Below are 19,738 nucleotides of genomic sequence, written 5' to 3'. Positions count from 1 at the left end.
TAATAAAGCTCAAGGGCAAACCTTAGAAAAAGTTGCCATTTGCTTGAAAGAACCAGCATTCAGCCTCGGTCAGTTATATGTGGCATTATCAAGAGTTAGAAGTTTTACAGATGTTGTTGTCAACGTTGTAGATGGTCCTGAACAAGAGTGTTTACAAAAAATGTTGTCTATAATGATATTTTATTGAAAAATGTCCTGAGGTAAAAAAATAAAAACATTTTCCTAAATATCTTCTTCAGATATTGTGTATTACAGATTGTTATAAAGTTATACTTACTGTATTGTCATATACGTTTCTATTTTATTTTTATTATTATTTTAGGCTTCTTGCAAAAATATTTTTAACAAAAAAATTAAGATAACAAACAAAATGAGGTCAAGGTCCCTTGCCATTTAATATAGACTGTTCCTAATAATGTTTATGCAATACTGTTCTAGCGCCCGTTATTGTAACAGGCTTAATGTCTAGTATATATATATATATATATATATATATATATATATATATATATATATATATATATATTGTGGAAACCGTACCCCCAAACACAGACAGACCGACACCAGGATGTCCACAACACACTTTTTTATTTAATTTTCCCACTGCAACCACAATGCCTTCTCTCAGCGACTCTCTTTCTTTTCTTCTTCTTCTCTCTCTCTCTCTCTCTCTCTCTCTCGACCTCCTTCCTCCTCCTCACAAGCTTCGTCTCCTTCCTCCCAACTCTGGCTCAATGTCTGGAAGGAGGCGGCCCCTTTTATCATGACCCGGATGAGCCCCAGGTGCTCCCCTTGACGTCACTTCCTGGTGTGGCGGAAGTGTCAGGAAAGCACCTGGAAGCACTCCGGGCCTTCTTGGAATTATTTCCAGAAGCACTTCCTGGTGTGGCTGAAGTGCTGCCATCCAGGATTCTCCAACTGTCCGGGCGCCCCCTGGCGGTGGCCGCGTCCTCTCACGGGCATCCCAGCTCCGTCTTTGTGGCCCCCAAATAGACCCGGGTGGCTGCCCTCTCCTGGCCGAGGAGAAGTATTGTCCTAGTTGGGGACTGTCCAGGCGTCCCGGCCAGGCAGTGTCCCCGTACATCTGTGACAATATATATATATATACAGTGATCCCTCGCTATATCGCACTTCACTCTAGCGCAGATTTTATATGTAAGCATATCTAAATATATATCGCAGATGTTTCGCTGGTTTGCGGGTTTCTGCGGACAATGGGTCTTTTTATTTCTGGTACATGCTTCCTCAGTTGGTTTGCCCAGTTGATTTCATACAAGGGATGCTATTGGTGGATGGCTGAGAAGCTAACCAATCAGAGCACATGGTTAAGTTCCTTGGTGCTGATTGGCTCAGCGACGGAGAGCAGCATTCGATTCCGCTTTGCGTTAGCCTGCTACTGCTCCTGGGGTCGTGCCCAAGCGCCACAGTCGCCTGAAGAGGCTCCTTTAGAAGAGCTGTAACGCTCTGTAACATTTACCTCATCGATATCAGACAAGTCGTCGTGTCATTGTTGGTGAGTACCCATAACTAATTTTCTATGTACTTAGTACATGTACGTACATTTAGTGTAACTGTACACACATTTTATACAATTTTTCTTGTATGGTACGGATTTATTGCTGGTGGCCTGTCTTTCGTAATAGCTGTAACATATGTGATATCGGAGACGGTCGATATCTTTAAAATAACATTTTGGTTTTATTTATATTTACATGTTGTGGATTTTTCATTTATTTTTATATTACCTAATCAATTACAATGTGTTTAAAACTGTATTAAGTATTAAATAAAACTCCTCAATGATATACGATACATATGTTTGTATGTAGTATATAAACAGTGTGTTCACATACTTAATTTCAACGAATCTTACCTAATATCTAAGAGAATATAAAGAGTTTATGCTGTATAACAGTGTGGGAGAGTTTATAAGGTCTTAAAATATATAAACATAACATATAAACCTATGGTTTTTACTTTGCGGATTTTCACCTTTCGGCGGGGGGGGGGTTCTGGAACACAACCCCCATGATCGAGGAGGGATCACTGTATATATATCTATATCTAATATATAAAACAGAGTCGATGTACGTTTGTTTGTCCGCCATACAAATCTGCACCGTGTGTCTGATCGTCACCAAACTGGGCATGGGGCTCCTTTGTGACCAGGAGGAGGTCATGGGGTATGTTTGGTGCAAGAGTGGATGAAACATCTCAAGAAAGGGAAACCAGGCTGTCTGCCAACAGGCGAAGGGCAACACGTGGACAAATGCATCACGATTTAAAAAATGTGGCTGTCGCGTATAACCGACAGGTTGCATATCATGAACATCCTGTGGCTGTTATTGGCCGAATGGATTATATCTGTGTTCATTGTAGAGCTCTAAAATTTTTATTATTATTATTTTTATTTATTTATTTATTTTTATTTCATTATTGTAAAGCACTTTGGCCGCAGCATTACTATGTTGTTTTAAATGTGCTATATAAGTAAATTGACACTGACATTAAAATGGAAAGGAGAGTCACCGGGATTGCGTTGCTCAAATGGGAAGGTGAAACTGCCATCTCTACTTCGTCCACCTGAACCTCCACACTCTTTGATGTCAGGATCAACACCAATTTCAAAGCATTTCTTGAACCACATCAGGAAGTGCAATTCCTGTTTTCAAATGACTTCTTTTGGCGCAACTAAACAAACACGAGAGGATGGCTTCATGCCCACATTCAAAGTGCAAGGCCGAGTTTACCATACAATAGGATCATTACTTCCATTAACTGATGGGACAATTGAGTTCCTTCAGATCTGCTTCATGGGAGATATGTCCACAACAGCGCATCATAGACGCAGCAGAATACCGAACGTGAGACTGGACATTGTGATGGATTTAGAACGATTCCTTCATGAGAACAATGCATATGTCACCCTTTTCAAGACGGCACTTCAACGCATGTCAACAGATGATTATAAAGTTGCTATAAAAGCTGACAAAATGCCACAGGGGGGCATCACCGGCGATTCAATGCTCCAACACTTGATGAGGTTGCCATTGTAATGGTAGGCAATGACTTTGGGAAGCGGGACATTATCATTGAGAAAAGGAACAGAAGTCTTCAGCGTGTGGCAGACTCACACAGGTGGTATGATGCCCTTCTGTATCCACTAATCTTTTGGCAAGGCGAAGATGGGTATTACTTTGGAATTCCACAAGCAGATCCATCTACGGGCAACTCTGTTGCTGGCAAGAAACTCAGTGCGATGGACTTTCACATCTTGAAATGCCGGCAACTTTTCCATCAATACATATTATTGCAGCAACTATCGTAACAGGTTGCGCAAGACGTGAAAATGTTTTCATACCAAGAAAACCGCTGACTCCGAATGATTTACCCCTTGATTTCAAATGGCTACAATTTTCCTGTTTGTTTGGCTTTTGCGATGTCAATTAATAAGACTCAAGGGCAATCACTGCAAGTTGCAGGCATCAATTTGGAAAATCCATGCTTTTCACACGGACAAGTCCACGTAGCATGTTGTAGAGTGGGCAGTCCTCAGAATTTGTTCATTTTCACACCACAAGGGGAGATAAAATATATAGTGTATCCAAAGGCTCTGGAATAACCACTTGTATTACCTATTACAATAAAAAGTGAATCAGAAAAATGTTTACTCTATTTCTATGTTGTGGTTCTTTCACTTGGGAAATTCATTATATATTTCCGGGCAACGTCGGGTACGCCTGCTAGTATATATATATATACAGTGGTGTGAAAAACTATTTGCCCCCTTCCTGATTTCTTATTCTTTTGCATGTTTGTCACACAAAATGTTTCTGATCATCAAACACATTTAACCATTAGTCAAATATAACACAAGTAAACACAAAATGCAGTTTTTAAATGATGGTTTTTATTATTTAGGGAGAAAAAAATCCTAACCTACATGGCCCTGTGTGAAAAAGTAATTGCCCCCTGAAGCTAATAACTGCTTGGGCCACCCTTAGCAGCAATAACTGCAATCAAGCGTTTGCGATAACTTGCAATGAGTCTTTTACGGCGCTCTGGAGGAATTTTGGCCCACTCATCTTTGCAGAATTGTTGTAATTCAGCTTTATTTGAGGGTTTTCTAGCATGAAGCGCCTTTTGAAGGTCATGCCATAGCATCTCAATTGGATTCAGGTCAGGACTTTGACTAGGCCACTCCAAAGTCTTCATTTTGTTTTTCTTCAGCCATTCAGAGGTGGATTTGCTGGTGTGTTTTGGGTCATTGTCCTGTTGCAGCACCCAAGATCGCTTCAGCTTGAGTTGACGAACAGATGGCCGGACATTCTCCTTCAGGATTTTTGGTAGACAGTAGAATTCATGGTTCCATCTATCACAGCAAGCCTTCCAGGTCCTGAAGCAGCAAAACAACCCCAGACCATCACACTACCACCACCATATTTTACTGTTGGTATGATGTTCTTTTTCTGAAATGCTGTGTTCCTTTTACGCCAGATGTAATGGGACATTTGCCTTCCAAAAGTTCAACTTTTGTCTCATCAGTCCACAAGGTATTTTCCCAAAAGTCTTGGTAATCATTGAGATGTTTCTTAGCAAAATTGAGACGAGCCCTAATGTTCTTTTGCTTAACAGTGGTTTGAGTCTTGGAAATCTGCCATGCAGGCCGTTTTTGCCCAGTCTCTTTCTTATGGTGGAGTCGTGAACACTGACCTTAATTGAGGCAAGTGAGGCCTGCAGTTCTTTAGACGTTGTCCTGGGGTCTTTTGTGACCTCTCGGATGAGTCGTCTCTGCACTCTTGGGGTAATTTTGGTTGGCGCCACTCCTGGGAAGGTTCACCACTGTTCCATGTTTTTGCCATTTGTGGATAATGGCTCTCACTGTGGTTCACTGGAGTCCCAAAGCTTTAGAAATGGCTTTATAACCTTTACCAGACTGATAGATCTCAATTACTTCTGTTCTCATTTGTTCCTGAATTTCTTTAGATCTTGGCATGATGTCTAGCTTTTGAGGTGCTTTTGGTCTACTTCTCTGTGTCAGGCAGCTCCTATTGAAGTGATTTCTTGATTGAAACAAGTGTGGCAGTAATCAGGAAATTGAACTCAGGTGTGATACACCACAGTTAGGTGATTTTTGAACAAGGGGGCAATTACTTTTTCACACAGGGCCAAGTAGGTTTGGATTTTTTTTTCTACCTAAATAATAAAAACCATCATTTAAAAACTGCATTTTGTGTTTACTTGTGTTAAATTTGACTAATGGTTAAATGTGTTTGATGATCAGAAACATTCTGTGTGACAAACATGCAAAAGAATAAGAAATCAGGAAGGGGGCAAATAGTTTTTCACACCACTGTATGTATACTGGAGAATATAACTTGACAAACCCACTTGAACGGGACACATGGGGATTGGGGCGATCCACCCCCAAATGCCGCTCTTGGATAATATCCCTGTGTCTGCGTGGGTTTCCTCCCACAGTCCAAAGACATGCAGGTTAGGTGCATTGTCCCTAGTGTGTGGGTGTGTGTCCTGCAGTAGGCTGGTGCATTGCACTGCCTGGCGCCCTGTGTTGGCTGGGTTTGGCTCCAGCAGACCCCCGTGACCTTGTAGTTAGGATATAGCGGGTTGGATAATGGATGGATGGATAATATAATATAATATGACAAGATCATCTTGAACGTTGGTGTTCAACATGCCCAGTTCTTTCCGCCACGCTCTATCCTGCCGACTACGCCAAGCACTTTTTCTCAGAAAGCGTCTAAATGAACGGCTTCTTCTTTACTTTGTTGCACATTTTCAGAGCCCTTCCTTTCCCTTGCAGACATGTCTTACAATGACAGTTCTTTCTTCCTTAAATTAATTAGCTAATTGATTTTTTACCACTGGGCTTTGACTTTAACGAAGATTCCGATTCTCTTCCTCATTTTCCTGTCACCTAAGATGAAAAATGCTGCTTCCTTACTCCTGGGCTCCCAAGGAAGCTTATGTCTGACTCAACCCATCCATCACCTGCATAGCACGGTTTTGCTAAGACTTTCATTTATTTTCATTTATTTAACAATCAGAATTATTCATCATTACTTCATGCCTATTTCATTGGGTCAGGTTTTCTTGTATACTGTGTAGCCCCCCACCACGGAATTATAGGGTCCTAGATGTCTACAGAAGTGGGACTCCAACCTAAGTCCTAAGGCAGAGAAGGAGGGAGGCTTGGATGAGAGTAGGCTTCAAAGTCTTTGTAGTGAACTGGGAGTCCCAAAAGAACGTTAGTCCAAGACATACTTCCTATAATGCCTACTAGAGGGGGATATACCATCAAACCCCAGATAGATAAACATGAAAACAGAAAATTCTTTAAAAAAAAATCAAAAGATCTATTTCTCACAAAAAACTCCTTTAATCAATAAGAAGATTCATGGACCAAAAATGCAAATTTTAAATTTGCAGACTACTTAAGGTAGTTAGGATTGGTGAGCTTTGGTTCGCTGAATGGCCTGTTCTTGTCCAAATTTTTTTTTTAACATTCTAAAGTTCTGATCCAGTTGTCGATAGCTAATCTCTGAGGACCTTCAAAACTTGACTTAACGTTATTTTGGAAGAATTAGTTAGATAGGACTGGTGAGCTTCGTTGGGCCGAATGGCCTGTTTTCGTCAACAGTTTCTCTAATACTCTAAATATTTTGTGGTCAGTCGGACTTTGAGGACTTGATGTTATTTTGGAGGACCTAGGTGAATACGATCAATTATCTTTGTTGGGCTGAATGACCTTTTCATCTCAACCGTTAATCTGATTTAATTATTTTGTGGAGAGTTGGACTTTGGGGATCTTTCAAACATAACTTGATGTTATTTTGGAAGATCTACTGAAGGTGGTTAGGACTGGTGAGCTTTGGTTTGTTGAATGGCCTGTTTTTGTCAAAATTGTTTTTGATTCAGTTGTTCATAGCCAATCTTTGAGGACCTTCAAAACTCGACTTGACATTATTTTTGGAGGAATTCATTAGATAGGACTGGTGAGCTTTGGTTCACTGAATGACCTGCTTTCATCAACATTTCTCTTACTGTTTAAATTCACTTGTGGACAGTCAGACTTTGAGGACCTTCAAAAATCGACGATGTTATTTTGGAGGAATTAGTTAGATAGGGTTGGTAAGCTTTGTTGGGCCGAATGGCCTGTTTTCGTCAACATTACTCTAATGCACTAAATATTTTGTGGTCAGATGGACTTTGAAGACCTTCGAAACTCAACTTAATACTATTTTGGAGGATCTAAGTGAATAACATTGGTGAGATTTGATGGGCTGAATGGCCTGTTCGCATCACTCGTTTTTCTAATGTTTTACCTACGACAGTGTGTTGGAGGCTCTACAAAGAAGGTAAAATGAAGGACGGGTTTCAATGAGGCACAGACACAGCTTTTCTTCCTTCTTCTACCCCAGAGCGGAGGATGACCCCACAAAAGACAAATGACCTCACTTCCGCCGTTGCTTTGGACGTCCCGCACATATAAAAGAACGGAACCATCCAGAAGTTGGTGTTGACCATCGAACCCATCTGTCAGAGCCACGTTAGCACACAGAAGCCTCTACTGGAAGCCACAGAATTTCAATTTCTTTTTCAACGTTAATTGCATGGTTGCTCTCGGAGAAGACCCCTGCTCTTTTTTGACGCTGCGGTGTCGATTACATTTCCACACACTCTTTCAGTCCAACATCAGGAGCTGCGCCTTCACTAATATCTTTGCTTCAAACGTAACAGATATTTTGAAATCATTCGACGTTAATTCAGTAATTATAGCGAGACTCATGATTTCCCGTGGAGCCTCACTTCCGATATTGGCACTTTTTTTTTTAAGTCCCAGTAATACCAGAAAGCTTAGGTGAAGAAAACAGAACTCTTCACGGCCCCCAGAGATTCTGACTGGGGCCAGTTTCAAGTTCCATTTTCCCCACTTTGTTTTCTTTTTTTTGAAACAGAGCACAGGTCCCCCCTCTGAAAGCCGGCGCTTGCCCACCAGATCCCAAAACGTGTGCAGCTATGGCTGTTACCAGGCTGTTGCTAAGTGGGAGTTCTGCATTGTGCTCCTGAGGCTAACGTTACGATTGTATACAATTTAATATGCTTTGATTGTCTTGTTTGGAATGATTTACGCTCCGTGGGTGTTGAAAAACAATTCACCATTAGACCCCCACACTCCCTCCCTTTCCTTACTCTTATTTTTTTGTTGGTTTTTTATTTTTTTTATTTTCCTCACTGTTGTAATGTTGCCTGCTTTTGTCTGCCCTGTCAGAGCTGTAAATAAGAAGTTTGGAGGCGGTGGGTGGGATACAACAATGAGCATCATCTGTTGCTGTTTTGCTAGTCACAAAAGTTACAATCAGTGTTTATTCTGCAAGCATTCATTTGCATGTAAAAAAAAAAATGAAATTCACAATGGGGGTCGAATGTTGACTCTCACGGAGTCACACTATTGCACTTGCCTTGTTATTTTTTACTTGATTAACTGCTCTTTTTTTTGTTAATTACATCCTGGCTAAATAAAAAGTACAACAAAATGCAATTCAAAGAAGCTTAAGAGAGTCAACCACTTAATTGTGATCAAGATGTACCCCTCTACGTTACACCTTCATTCTCCTCCTCCACCACCTTCCCAATAAGCCAGAAAACATCTGACATGGCACAGAAGTGAACACACAAGTGGATCCCGCCGACTGCACTGTAGAATCTTGTTATCATGAGTCTTACGCTGGGCTGGCTTTGTTTCAGAACTCTTTACTGGTACCACTGGGTATCACTAGGATCCCGACAACTACACTGTAGAATCTTGTTATTATGAGTCTTGCACTGACCTGGCTTTGTTTAAGGACTCTTTACTGGTACCACTGGGTATCACTAGGATCCCGACAACTACACTGTAGAATCTTGGTATCATGAGTCTTGAACTGACCTGGCTTTGTTTAAAAACTCTTTACTGGTACCATTGGGTATCACTAGGATCCCGACAACTACACTGTAGAATCTTATTATGAGTCTTGAACTGACCTGGCTTTTATAAGGAACTCTTTACTGGTACCAGTGGGTATCACTAGGATCCCGCCAACTACACTGTAGAATCTTGTTATCATGAGTCTTGAACTGACCTGGCTTTGTTTAAAAACTCTTTACTGGTACCATTGGGTATCACTAGGATCCCCCCAACTACACTGTAGAATCTTGTTATCATGAGTCTTGCACTGGGCTGGCTTTGTTTAAGGACTCTTTACTGGTACCACTGGGTATCACTAGGATCCCGCCGACTACACTATAGAATCTTGGTATCATGAGTCTTGAACTGACCTGGCTTTGTTTCAGAACTCTTTACTGGTACCAGTGGGTATCACCAGGATCCCGCAGACTACACTGTAGAATCTTGTTACTGTCAGTCTTGAACTGATTCCGACTTTGGAGTTTTGCTTCTGTTTTTGGGATTGCTACTAACTGAATCACGAATTGGACTTGTTGACCATGCATTGACTTGATTGAGAAAAAATGAGCTTTCACACTTCCGAGGAGGATAACCCCTATCATTCCAGACACCCACCCTGCCAACCCACTCTCCAGAACAGTTTTCAGATATCGGCACAATTTGAGACCTCCAAGGAGGAATCCACAAGTTTTCCAACGCAGTAGTTATCAGCCACAACCATCAGTTTTAACTTCCCAAACCTAACTGCTGCGGCACCGAGTAACACCCTCTCTGTCTCCTTCTCCGAACTTCCATCTTTTCTTGAGAAATTGGGGTCAAGGCTAAAATGATTTAATTGCAATTTTACTGTTGGGAATTTTGCTTTGTTTTGAACCTTTTGTTTTTTTCCCATATCTTGGATTGGCCTCTTCTTTATCAGGACTATCTGTGCTTCTTTCTACTTTAGGTGTGCCACCCTTTTCATGTGGATAATGATCTGTACAGAAATCTTTAGCATTCCTTGTTGTTGGAGTTGTTTGAGTTATCTTCCCTCCTTTTGTTGATTAATCCCTTTTTTTGTGCTCATTGACTAATTCATTACCAGCCTTTCTGCGTAATTGTTTCACTTCCCCATATAGATATTCTGATAAACTGTTCAGGTTTCCACGGGGGCTGACTGTGCTTCTCTTTTGTGCTAATCATCTCGTATTCCCGGAAGGAAGACTTTGGGAGATGGACGGATGGCGAAAGAGACTGGAGTGGTGGGATGCGTTAAGAATCCCGGGCCAGTCGTTGTTCCTTTTGTTCTGATTTAAAGGTGGGCACAACACTATCACTTTTGGACGGAGGGTCCCTTTGAGCAGGACATTGTGACTCCCCGCTGTTTTATTCAGCCTGTCTGTTACATGTAGCTGTTCTTCGATTTGTATTTGTCTGTTATTGTTGTAAAGCACTTGATATCACTTGAAAATACAATCATCGAAAGAAATGTTGTTGTTTGTCACCTGCAAAAGTGATCAGTGCAGCAAGCTCCATAGCTTTCAGGAGACCCCCTAAGGCAGTGATCTCAATCTCTGGTCCTGGAGGACCACCATGGCTGCAGGTTTTCACTCTAACCCTTTACTTAATGAGTGTCCTGTTTTTGCTGATAATTAACTCCTTTTCAATTCATTTTATTTGATTTGCTATTAAAGACTCGGACCCCTTAATTGTTTCTTTTTCCTTAATTAGCAGCCAAACAATAATGAGATACAAAATGAGCCAAAACAACTGGTGTCCATCATACAATTTCTGAAAATAAAGAAAGGTGAAGGTCTCAGTAATGTCGATCTGCTCAGGTCCCCAGTGCTCTTAGAAACGAGAAGATCCACAATTTCGGACATGTCTGCTAATGCACCACGAGAGCAGCAACAAGCTGCAGAATTAAAGAACGAGTTTAATTAACGACAAGAACTGACACCTCATTAAGCAGCTGGTTGGAGTGAAATTGGTTGGAGTTTGAGGCCCTGACTTAGTTGATCTTCTGTTGGCCCTCTCACTTCACATTTCATTTCAGTTTGGGTGCCATTTAAGGAAAGAAATGAAGCAGATCAGAGGAACAAGTCAATTAAAATGAATTCACAAGACGTTAATGAGCAGCACAAACAGGGCGTTAATTTTTAAAAAAGAGGAGGGGTTAGAATGAAAACCTGCAGCCATGGTGGTCCTCCAGGACTGGAGTTGGTGACCCCCTGTGTTAAAGACAAGTAGAACTATAGATCAGGGATCTCAAACTCCAGTTCTGGAGGGCCGACAGTGGCTGCAGGTTTTCATTCTAACCCTTTTCTTAATCAGTGACCTGTTTTAGCTGCTAATAAACTTGTTTTTGAATTGAATGAGCGAAACAGCTGGTGTCCATCATACAATATCTGAAAATAAAGAAATCGGGAATGCCGATCTGCTCAGGTCTATAAAACATTGTAATGGCGCTCATAGCAAAGAGAAAATCCACAATTTCGGACATGTCTGCTATTGCACACTGACAGCAGCAACAAGCTGTAGGATTAAAGAACGGATTTAATTAATGACGAGACTCGGCGCCTGATGAAGCAGCTGATTGGAGTTTGAGGCCCTGACTTGGGTGGTCTTACGTTGGCTCCCTCATCTCACATTTCATTTCTGTTTATGGGAAGCAATGAAGCAAATCAGAGGAACGAGGAAGAAATTCCGGGGAAGAAATCTTAAAAAACAAGTCCATGAAAACGAAAGGAAAAAGCAGTTAATTAGCAGCAAAAACAGGTCACCGATTAAGAAAAGGGTTTGAATGAAAACCTGCAGCCACGGTGGTCCTCCAGGACTGGAGTTGGCGACCCCCTGTGTTAAAGACAAGTAGAACTATAGATCAGGGATTTCAAACTCCGGTCCTGGAGGGCCGACAGTGGCTGCAGGTTTTCATTCTAACCCTTTTCTTAATTAGTGACCTGTTTTAGCTGCTAATAAACTTGTTTTTGAATTAATTTTAGTTGATCTGCTCTTGAAGACTCGGACCCCTTAATTGTTTCCTGTTCCTTAATTAGCAGCCAATCAATAATGAGATACAAAAATGAGCCAAAACAACTTGTGTCCATCATACAATATCTGAAAATAAAGAAATCAGGAATGACAATCTTTTCAGGTCTCCAAAACATTGTAACGGCACTTGTAGAAAAGAGAAAATCCACAATTTCGGACATGTCTGCTATTGCACACTGAGAGCAGCAACAAGCCATGGAATCAAAGAACGACTTTAATGAACGACGAGACTCAGCGCCTGATGAAGCCACTGGTTGGAGTTTGAGGCCCTGACTTGGGTGGCCTCCTGTTGGCTCCCTCACCTCACATTTCATTTCTGTTTATGGGAAGAAAGGAAGCAAATCAGAGGAATGGGGAAGAAATCTTAAAAAACAAGTCGATTAAAACAAAAGGAAAAAGGAGTTAATTAGCAGCAAAAACAGGTCACTGATTAAGAAAAGGGTTAGAATGAAAACTTGCAGCCACGGTGGTCCTCCAGGACTGGAGTTTGAGATTGCTGCCCTAAGGGGTATCCGGCCTAGGCGAGGTTAAGACCCCCCCGGCTCTAATTGGCTGACAGCCCCTCTGATCAACGAGCCCGGTCTCAGCTGCCGTCAGCGCGGCCTCATAAATGTTCCTCTGTTATTTTAACAGTCAACAGTAAGTGGATGCATTTACTGGAAATCAGTGCAGTACTTACATCTGACTTAAGCCGTAAAGACAGGGCCCAAGTCCTTCATTAAACAGCCTTCAATTTATTTTCATCTCGATTGCCCATTGCTGCTCACTAATGGGCAAAGTGCAGGTAAATCAATATGCATCCTGATTGCCCGCCATTGATTGGCAATGATATTAAGGACTAGAGAAAACATACAGCTTAATTATCCTGCAAGAAAGAGGAGGCTCGGGAAGATCCAATGCTGCTGTCGCCGCCGTTCATGTTTTGAAAGTTCAAGCGCTGCAACTTGAAAAAGAAGAGTGGAGATCAAAAGGTCCGCTGGCACGGTCTCATCTGCCACTCTTTTAGACCTGAAAACACGGCTATGACGATCGCCCTCGGGTTCGGCTCCTTCTCCTCAATGCCAATGTCTGCTGAAGACGGCTCACGCTGACCGGTGACACGACTCTCCATCAGAACAATCACTGCTGGGGCGAGGTGCCATATTGGATGAAGGTAGATCAACATACCCACTTGGGTGCCATGAATTATAAGGGTGTTCTATTTAGGCCCCTGGATGGGTTTTCCGGATGTTTCGTTCCCTTTTGGGTTACTTTCAGTTATGATGCGCTTTGCTCCGTGTGTTACGTGGGTGGGCACCCCAAAGGGTTCACCCCCAGCAACTCCTCCAATTTATAGGGCAGCTCCTATTCTGCAATTCTAACAATTTAACTCTATAATTGCATAAGCCTGCCCTGCCAACTGTTGGATTATTATATAGCGCCTTTCTCGTCTCCACTCCCCAAGCTCTGGCAATGCATTCTTAGGCCGAGTTTATACTTAACGTGGCATGTGCGCCTGTGGACGCTACTGCTACGCCAGCGCTGCACTGTTTATACTTGAGCGCCTACTTTTGAGTAAATCTGGAAGATTCCACCAGGTGGCAGTGCGCGATATCATCACGGTGAGAAAACACTCGGCTTCACTGAGTCGTGAATTGCCTGAAACATCCATTAAATTCCAAGGACACCTTAATGCAATATCACTGAAAAGGATGTTTAATATTTACATCCATCATTCCAGGGAGGCGCCCATTCCAGCAAGCATCGGGCACAAGACAGAAATGATCCCTGGACGGGGCATCAGCTCATCACAAGGTTAACACAAGCGCGCGCACACACACACACTGGTGTCATGTTAGCGTCACCACATCGTCAAACCACCCACCAAGAAAACATGCCAAGCGCAGGCAGGGAACACCAGGGACGTGACACTCCTTACTGCTAGGCAGCAGCGCTACTGCCCTGCAACCCCCACACGTGTAACTATTATCACTATTCATTATTTAAAGGGGGCAGCATGGTGGCACAGTGGTGGCGCTGCTGCCTCGCAGTAAGGAGACCCTTAAGGGATCGCTTCCCGGGTCCTCCCTGCGTGGAGTCTGCATGTTCTCCCCGTGTCTGCGTGGGTTTCCTCCCACAGTCCAAAGACATGCAGGTTAGGAGCATTGGCGATCCTAAATTGTCCCTAGTGTGTGGGTGGGTGTGTGTGCCCTGCGGTGGGCGGGCGCCCTGCCAGGGGTTTGTTTCCTGCCTTGCGCCCTGTGTTTGGCTCCAGCAGACCCCCCGTGACCCTGTAGTTAAGATATAGCGGGATGGATAATGGATGGACGGATTATTTAAACGTAATTTACGACTTATCTGTAACACACACTCTTTAACACATCTCATCATGAAAGTCACGTCAAGTCTAAATCTAAGGATTCTAAACGTGCAGAGAGCTGGAATATCATAAAAGTGACGTGTTCTGTGTGGCGAGCGCTGCTGTCCGTTCAGAATCAGGTCGCGATTAACAACTGGGTCGACGTTTACGTAACGAGAAAGTAAGCTATGAGGTTAAAGTGGACATTTCGAGATTAAACCTGAAATGTCCGCTTTAATTACAAAATACACCCTTTCAGCGTGTCCTTAATTTTTTTCTCTGTGGCTCAAACCATGGATATCATGGCTGGCCTGTGCACTGATACTGGGAGTGCTGGGCAGAGTGGAGGCAGGACCTCTACGTTTTTCCCAGTTGGTTCGTCAGCGGTGTGTGGCGCTCCTATAAAGTATCTATCTATCTATCATATAGTGCCTTTCATATCTATCTATCTATTCTGTTCAGTGTTTCTATGGACTGGGTGTTTTGTGGGGTCCAGCGGCTGGGGGTTATCTGTTGGTGAAGAAAGACTCATGGATCTTGACTTTGCTGATGATGCTGTGATCTTCGCGGAGTCAATGGAGGCTCTGTTCGGGGGTCTCGAGAGAATGAGTGAGGAGTCTGAGGGTCTGGGCTTGTGATAAAAACCAACAATCCAGGCCTTTAATGACCTCTTGGGCACGGCCATCAGCAGTGTGTCTGTCTGCGGAGAGAGTGACGACCTCGTCATTGAGAGGTTTACTTACCTCGGCAGTGACATTCAGGTGACTCTTCCTGTGAAGTCAGTAGATGGATTTGGAGAGCATGGGGGGTCATGAGGTCACTGGAAAGGGGTGTGTGGCGCTCCCCGTATCTGCAAAAGGACGAAGGTCCAAGTCTTTAGAGCCCTGGTGCTTCCTGTTTGCGAGACATGGACGCCATCCAGTGACCTGAGACGGAGACTGGACTCCTTCACGTGTGTCTCTCCGGAAAATCCTTGCGCACTGTTGGTTTGACTTCGTGTTGCTCATGGAGTCCTGAATGAGACACATGACCTCAGATGGAGCGTCAGTTACGGCACTACGGCCATGTGGCGCGATTACCCGAGGGTGATCCGGCTCGTAAGATCCTCATTGTTGGGGACCCGAATGTCTGGACCAGGCCAAGGGGTCGCCCACGTAACACCTGGCAGCGGAAGATGGAGGGTCATTTCCGGAGGTTGGGACTGGACCGCGTGTCGGCCTGGGGGGTTGCCAACCGGGATCCCAAGCTGATTCGCCATGCAGTGGGTGTGGCAAGGTGCTGTACCAGTGCAAGCTCCCCGACGCTCAAATACACCGCCGGACATTCTGACGACGGCACAGAAGACGGTATGTGAGACTTTTAAAATGTATCGTGTCATTACGATGGCGGAACATGCGACGCTTGAATATAAAAGCACCACGAATGCATCTGTATGTCAGCATTTTGCTTCACCACATCGAACCGTTCATCAAATATCGCAGATCGCACTTCGATCCCGGTGGATCGCCATAGCGGCTTCCTGTCACACGTAGATAGTAAATTGAGGCTCTGATGTCATATCCCGAATTGATGACACTGTGACCCCCCGACTTTTTGCTGGTACTGCAACTGGCACACGCGTCACGTTAATTTCTGAGGACCTGCTCAGAGGACGCGTCAAATAAACGCCGGGCGGCCATGATGCGTGTGAGTACGTGAATTATAAACGAGCCCTAAGACCACCGTCAAGAAGTTACCAAGTCAGTAAAACATGAAGAGGCACCATTTCAAATCCAGGTCTCAGTGATGAAAAAGAAATCCAGATTATCTGAGGTAAGAAAGTCTTGCAGAATAAAAGTTTTATTAGACACGATAGCGGTAGAAGAGCTCGTGGCGGGATGAGCACGGGTGAGCGGGCGGAGATTAGCAGCGTTTACTGCCCGAGAGCTCACCGAGGAGGAGTGATGCCACCTTGAAATGGAGAACTTAAATCCGGTGACCTGCGCAGGAGAAGATGGGTCACAGACGACTTGCAGGCGGCGGGAATCCAAGCTCTGGGACTTAACAGCAACACCGGCTCTTTTTCCAAGACGGCGGCGGGTGCGTTCGTTTCGTGTCTCCGAGGGGCATTCCACTCACTGATACAGGTGAACACCGGCGTCCAGGTGAAGAAGTCAGGAGATGAATAAAACAAAGGTGGAGGTTCACATAATATCCCATATCAGGAGAGGAAAATTGAGAGGAAAGCAAGCCAGAAAACATGTTAAGTAAAGAATCACGATTGTAGGACACAGTGGCCGTTGGGATAAACGAAAAGATAAAAACAAAGATTAGCGAGGGGAGCAGACGGCCAGCCACACCAGTCGGCGCCATCTTTACTTACAGATGCAGATACATTCCGCAGGAATCTTCTGTAGAAAATGTTTTGGTGACCTGAGCAGACCAAAGTGACCCTTCACCTTTCTTTACTTTCAGGCGGCGGCTTGTTTTGGGTCTCGTTATTGTTTGGCTGCTCATTAAGGAAAAAGAACCAACTCAGAGGACGCGTCAAAATGAACGCCGGCAACGCGTGGCGGCCATGATGAGCGTGAAGCATAAACCGACCCTTAGACTACATGCAGATTCCTGGCTTATCATTTCGAGATGACGGTGTGAATAAGGCGCTATATAAGCGCCCAACCTGGCACAGATTCACACTGAGGCACGTATAAAAGGGGCAGAAATCTTTTGTTTTCTCTTTCCCCTGTGGGGCACGTCGTCCCCGTGAACCCCACAGGTATAACACAGTCCCAAATCACCTTAATATCCACACAGCAATCCTTTCGCTGGCACCACCACTTCTCTCAGGTAACCTCGCCCTCTTCCTCCCGATTCTGGTCCTGAGTGGTGGTTGCTGGATCCTTTTGTGGCTCCTGGTGCCTGCTCACCTGTTCCCAATCGCACACCCGGGTGGGGCCGATAATTAGAGCAGCCGGGCTCAACGATCTCTGCCACGCCCCCTGCCGGCCATCCCAGGTCCCCACAGGGTTGTGGAGAACTCCATCTCCCAGAAAACCCTGCGGGAAACTAAGGCACCATCGTTGGCCAGGGAGGCTGCCACCAAGCGTCCCGGGGGAGGTACCGAGGAGTCCATGGCTGCTCCCCCGGGACGTAAGCAGAAGGGGCGTCCCGGATGGGCGTGGGATCCGGCCATCCATTACATCGGCTACACCTTTCTTACTGGTTGAGGTGATGCCCCCCAACCCGTGTCTTGATGAGAGTGCCGTTCACTGATCACCCTGCCCACCAAAGTGCCCACATTTCCGGTAAAGAAAACCGTCAGAAAGCCAAGAATGTTCCAGCCCCCCTTTGTCACGCTAAGGTCAGAGCCGACATTATACACACACTAAGAGCCTGTAGGTATGGCAGGCTAAGAAAGACACGTGGAGTTTTAAAAAGGACGTCAGGAATTTCTCACCTTTACAGTTTGTCCAGCCTCTGGGCCATCCTAAGAGAGACAAAGAAAAATGAGATCATTAGACACAATGTGGGAATTCAGCAAAATGCACCTTTAATATTTTAACATCATTTTCACTTCAGACACCGTTGATGATGGAGCTGCAGGAATTCAGAAAACGCATTTCCATTATTTAAATGTCCGGATGGCAAGAGGGTGCCAGTGGCAAGGTGACCAAAGAAAGCCGAGTGGCACAAGGCTGGGTCAAGTCCTGCTGGAAATCTCCAAGCAAGAGACAACACTGGACATGGTGGTGAAGGAAACGCAGAGGCTGCTAGGGGGCGCTGTGCAAATCAACAAGTCACGCATGATGGGTATGGGGCTGGATGGGCTCGTTCAGGGCACTAGAGGGCAGCTGACATGCCAGGAGAATAAAAGAGACAGAGAGACAAACGAGGGAGGGAAAGGCAAGAGAGCCCACCAGGCAGTCGTGTGTAGAGGGTACAGTGAGCTCCTTAATGGCAATGCCCTGTGCGGTGCCATATGGAAGACGGGGACAGTTTCCAGTAACAGCTGGCCACTCGGACACCCCAAAACGCTGTCATTAGCCAACTAAAAGCCCACCAGAGGCGTCTCTGATTTGATTTTGTTTTTGCCCATCGTTGTCGATGGCCACTGGTTGTTACTCGGTAGCATTATGGCCTTGACATAGGAACCAACCTCTGGACAGAAAGCCCACAAACAGAGATGGTTGAAACTGGCAGGGTGACGAAACGCCAAAATTGGTTTCACGGGCGATGGTGCCGTTGCAAAATGTGAAAGTGTTTTGTTTGTTTTTTTGCAATCGAAAGTAAGAAATTCTGCACCATAAGGCCTCCTTGACACCTCCGTGTGCTCTTCACAATGCCCAATAATCGCAACAACTCCAGTCAGCCATCTTGGGCAGGTCACATGACGTGTGCGCAGTTGGGGCGTTTCAGAATCGGACTCTCTTGATTGTTTTTTTTTGGTCTTGTAATTTGGGATGCCTGTCTTGGGTGTGTTTGTGAGACGTGGACGACAGGAAAGCCGATCACAAGCAGACCCCCCGTTACCCTTGTGGAGCGGGGGCTTACTTTTAATCAGTGGCTCAAAGAGGAAGCCATAGGCACGGCTTATTTAGAATCCGGCACAAGCAGCCCACCCTGCAGGGATTTAACCAGTCCAATCGGCAGATTCCCCTTATGACCCACCGCCTCTCCGGCACGTGCCCTTCCATCAAAGCTGCCAGACCACCGGGCCCATCTACAGATGCGTCTGCAAGGCCCGCTGCTCGTCACGGGCCAGCATTTTACATTTCAAGGGGCTGCTGCATAAATAAAAAAAACGTTGCCTAAAGGGCCCAAAGAAAAGCAAAGAGGAGTGGAGGCCCGATCGTGACTGAGCAACGTGCGGGGGGCTCCATGTCTGGCATGTGCTGTGAAAAGAAACAAAAGGACTTAGTGGAGAAAGACATCAAAGCCCAGCAAATGGTACAAATGAGCAGTCAGCTGCCTCCTGGATATGTTGGCAAATACACTTCATTCCGATCCCGAGGAGACTAAATCGCCCCTCACGCCTAATTCGAAAAAAGAAAAGAAATGAGCGCATGAATGAGAGAACGTTGCAATAAACATAACCATGCATGAAATATATTATCGCCAAAGGCTTTGCAAGGGAAAAAGAAAAAAAAAAATCCTTAAAAGTCGTGCCAGATGAAAAATAAAAAAATACTACCGGTAATTTAACAGAGACAATACACGATGAGCGGTCACTTTAGGACGCCCACCCACCTAAATAGAAAGTTGGACCCCCTTTTTGGGGTGTTTTGGCCTCAATAAACAGGATGAGATAGACCACAGAATTGGGACGCTGGCCCGGGTTGATGTCATGCAAGGGTCCCGCTCCAATGCTCTCCCCTCTTTCCGGATTTGGGAGCCCTGGAATCCAACACCGCCGGTAATGTAAC

General features: G+C 44.6%; 1 protein-coding gene and 1 long non-coding RNA gene across 4 annotated transcripts in view; both read right to left on the bottom strand.

Annotated features, from left to right (window-relative positions):
* fhit (fragile histidine triad diadenosine triphosphatase) overlaps positions 1 to 19,738 on the bottom strand; it is a 1,101,949-nt gene that overhangs the window by 174,657 nt on the left and 907,554 nt on the right. For all 3 annotated transcript variants that reach the window (XM_039772389.1, XM_039772390.1, XM_039772391.1), the window contains one exon: positions 17,773 to 17,802. In XM_039772389.1, coding sequence (XP_039628323.1) covers positions 17,773 to 17,802 — 30 coding nt within the window. The remainder of the gene's footprint in view (positions 1 to 17,772; positions 17,803 to 19,738) is intronic.
* On the bottom strand, positions 7,846 to 9,663 carry LOC120541091. Its single transcript, XR_005635944.1, has 2 exons — positions 9,046 to 9,663; positions 7,846 to 8,950 (listed from the first exon to the last, which is right to left on the bottom strand). It is a non-coding gene; the product is annotated as an uncharacterized LOC120541091 (long non-coding RNA).

Source organism: Polypterus senegalus, chromosome 12 (assembly GCF_016835505.1).
Source record: "Polypterus senegalus isolate Bchr_013 chromosome 12, ASM1683550v1, whole genome shotgun sequence".
In the NCBI taxonomy this organism is placed as follows: domain Eukaryota; kingdom Metazoa; phylum Chordata; class Cladistia; order Polypteriformes; family Polypteridae; genus Polypterus; species Polypterus senegalus.
This window is presented reverse-complemented; position numbering and strand designations above follow the sequence as displayed.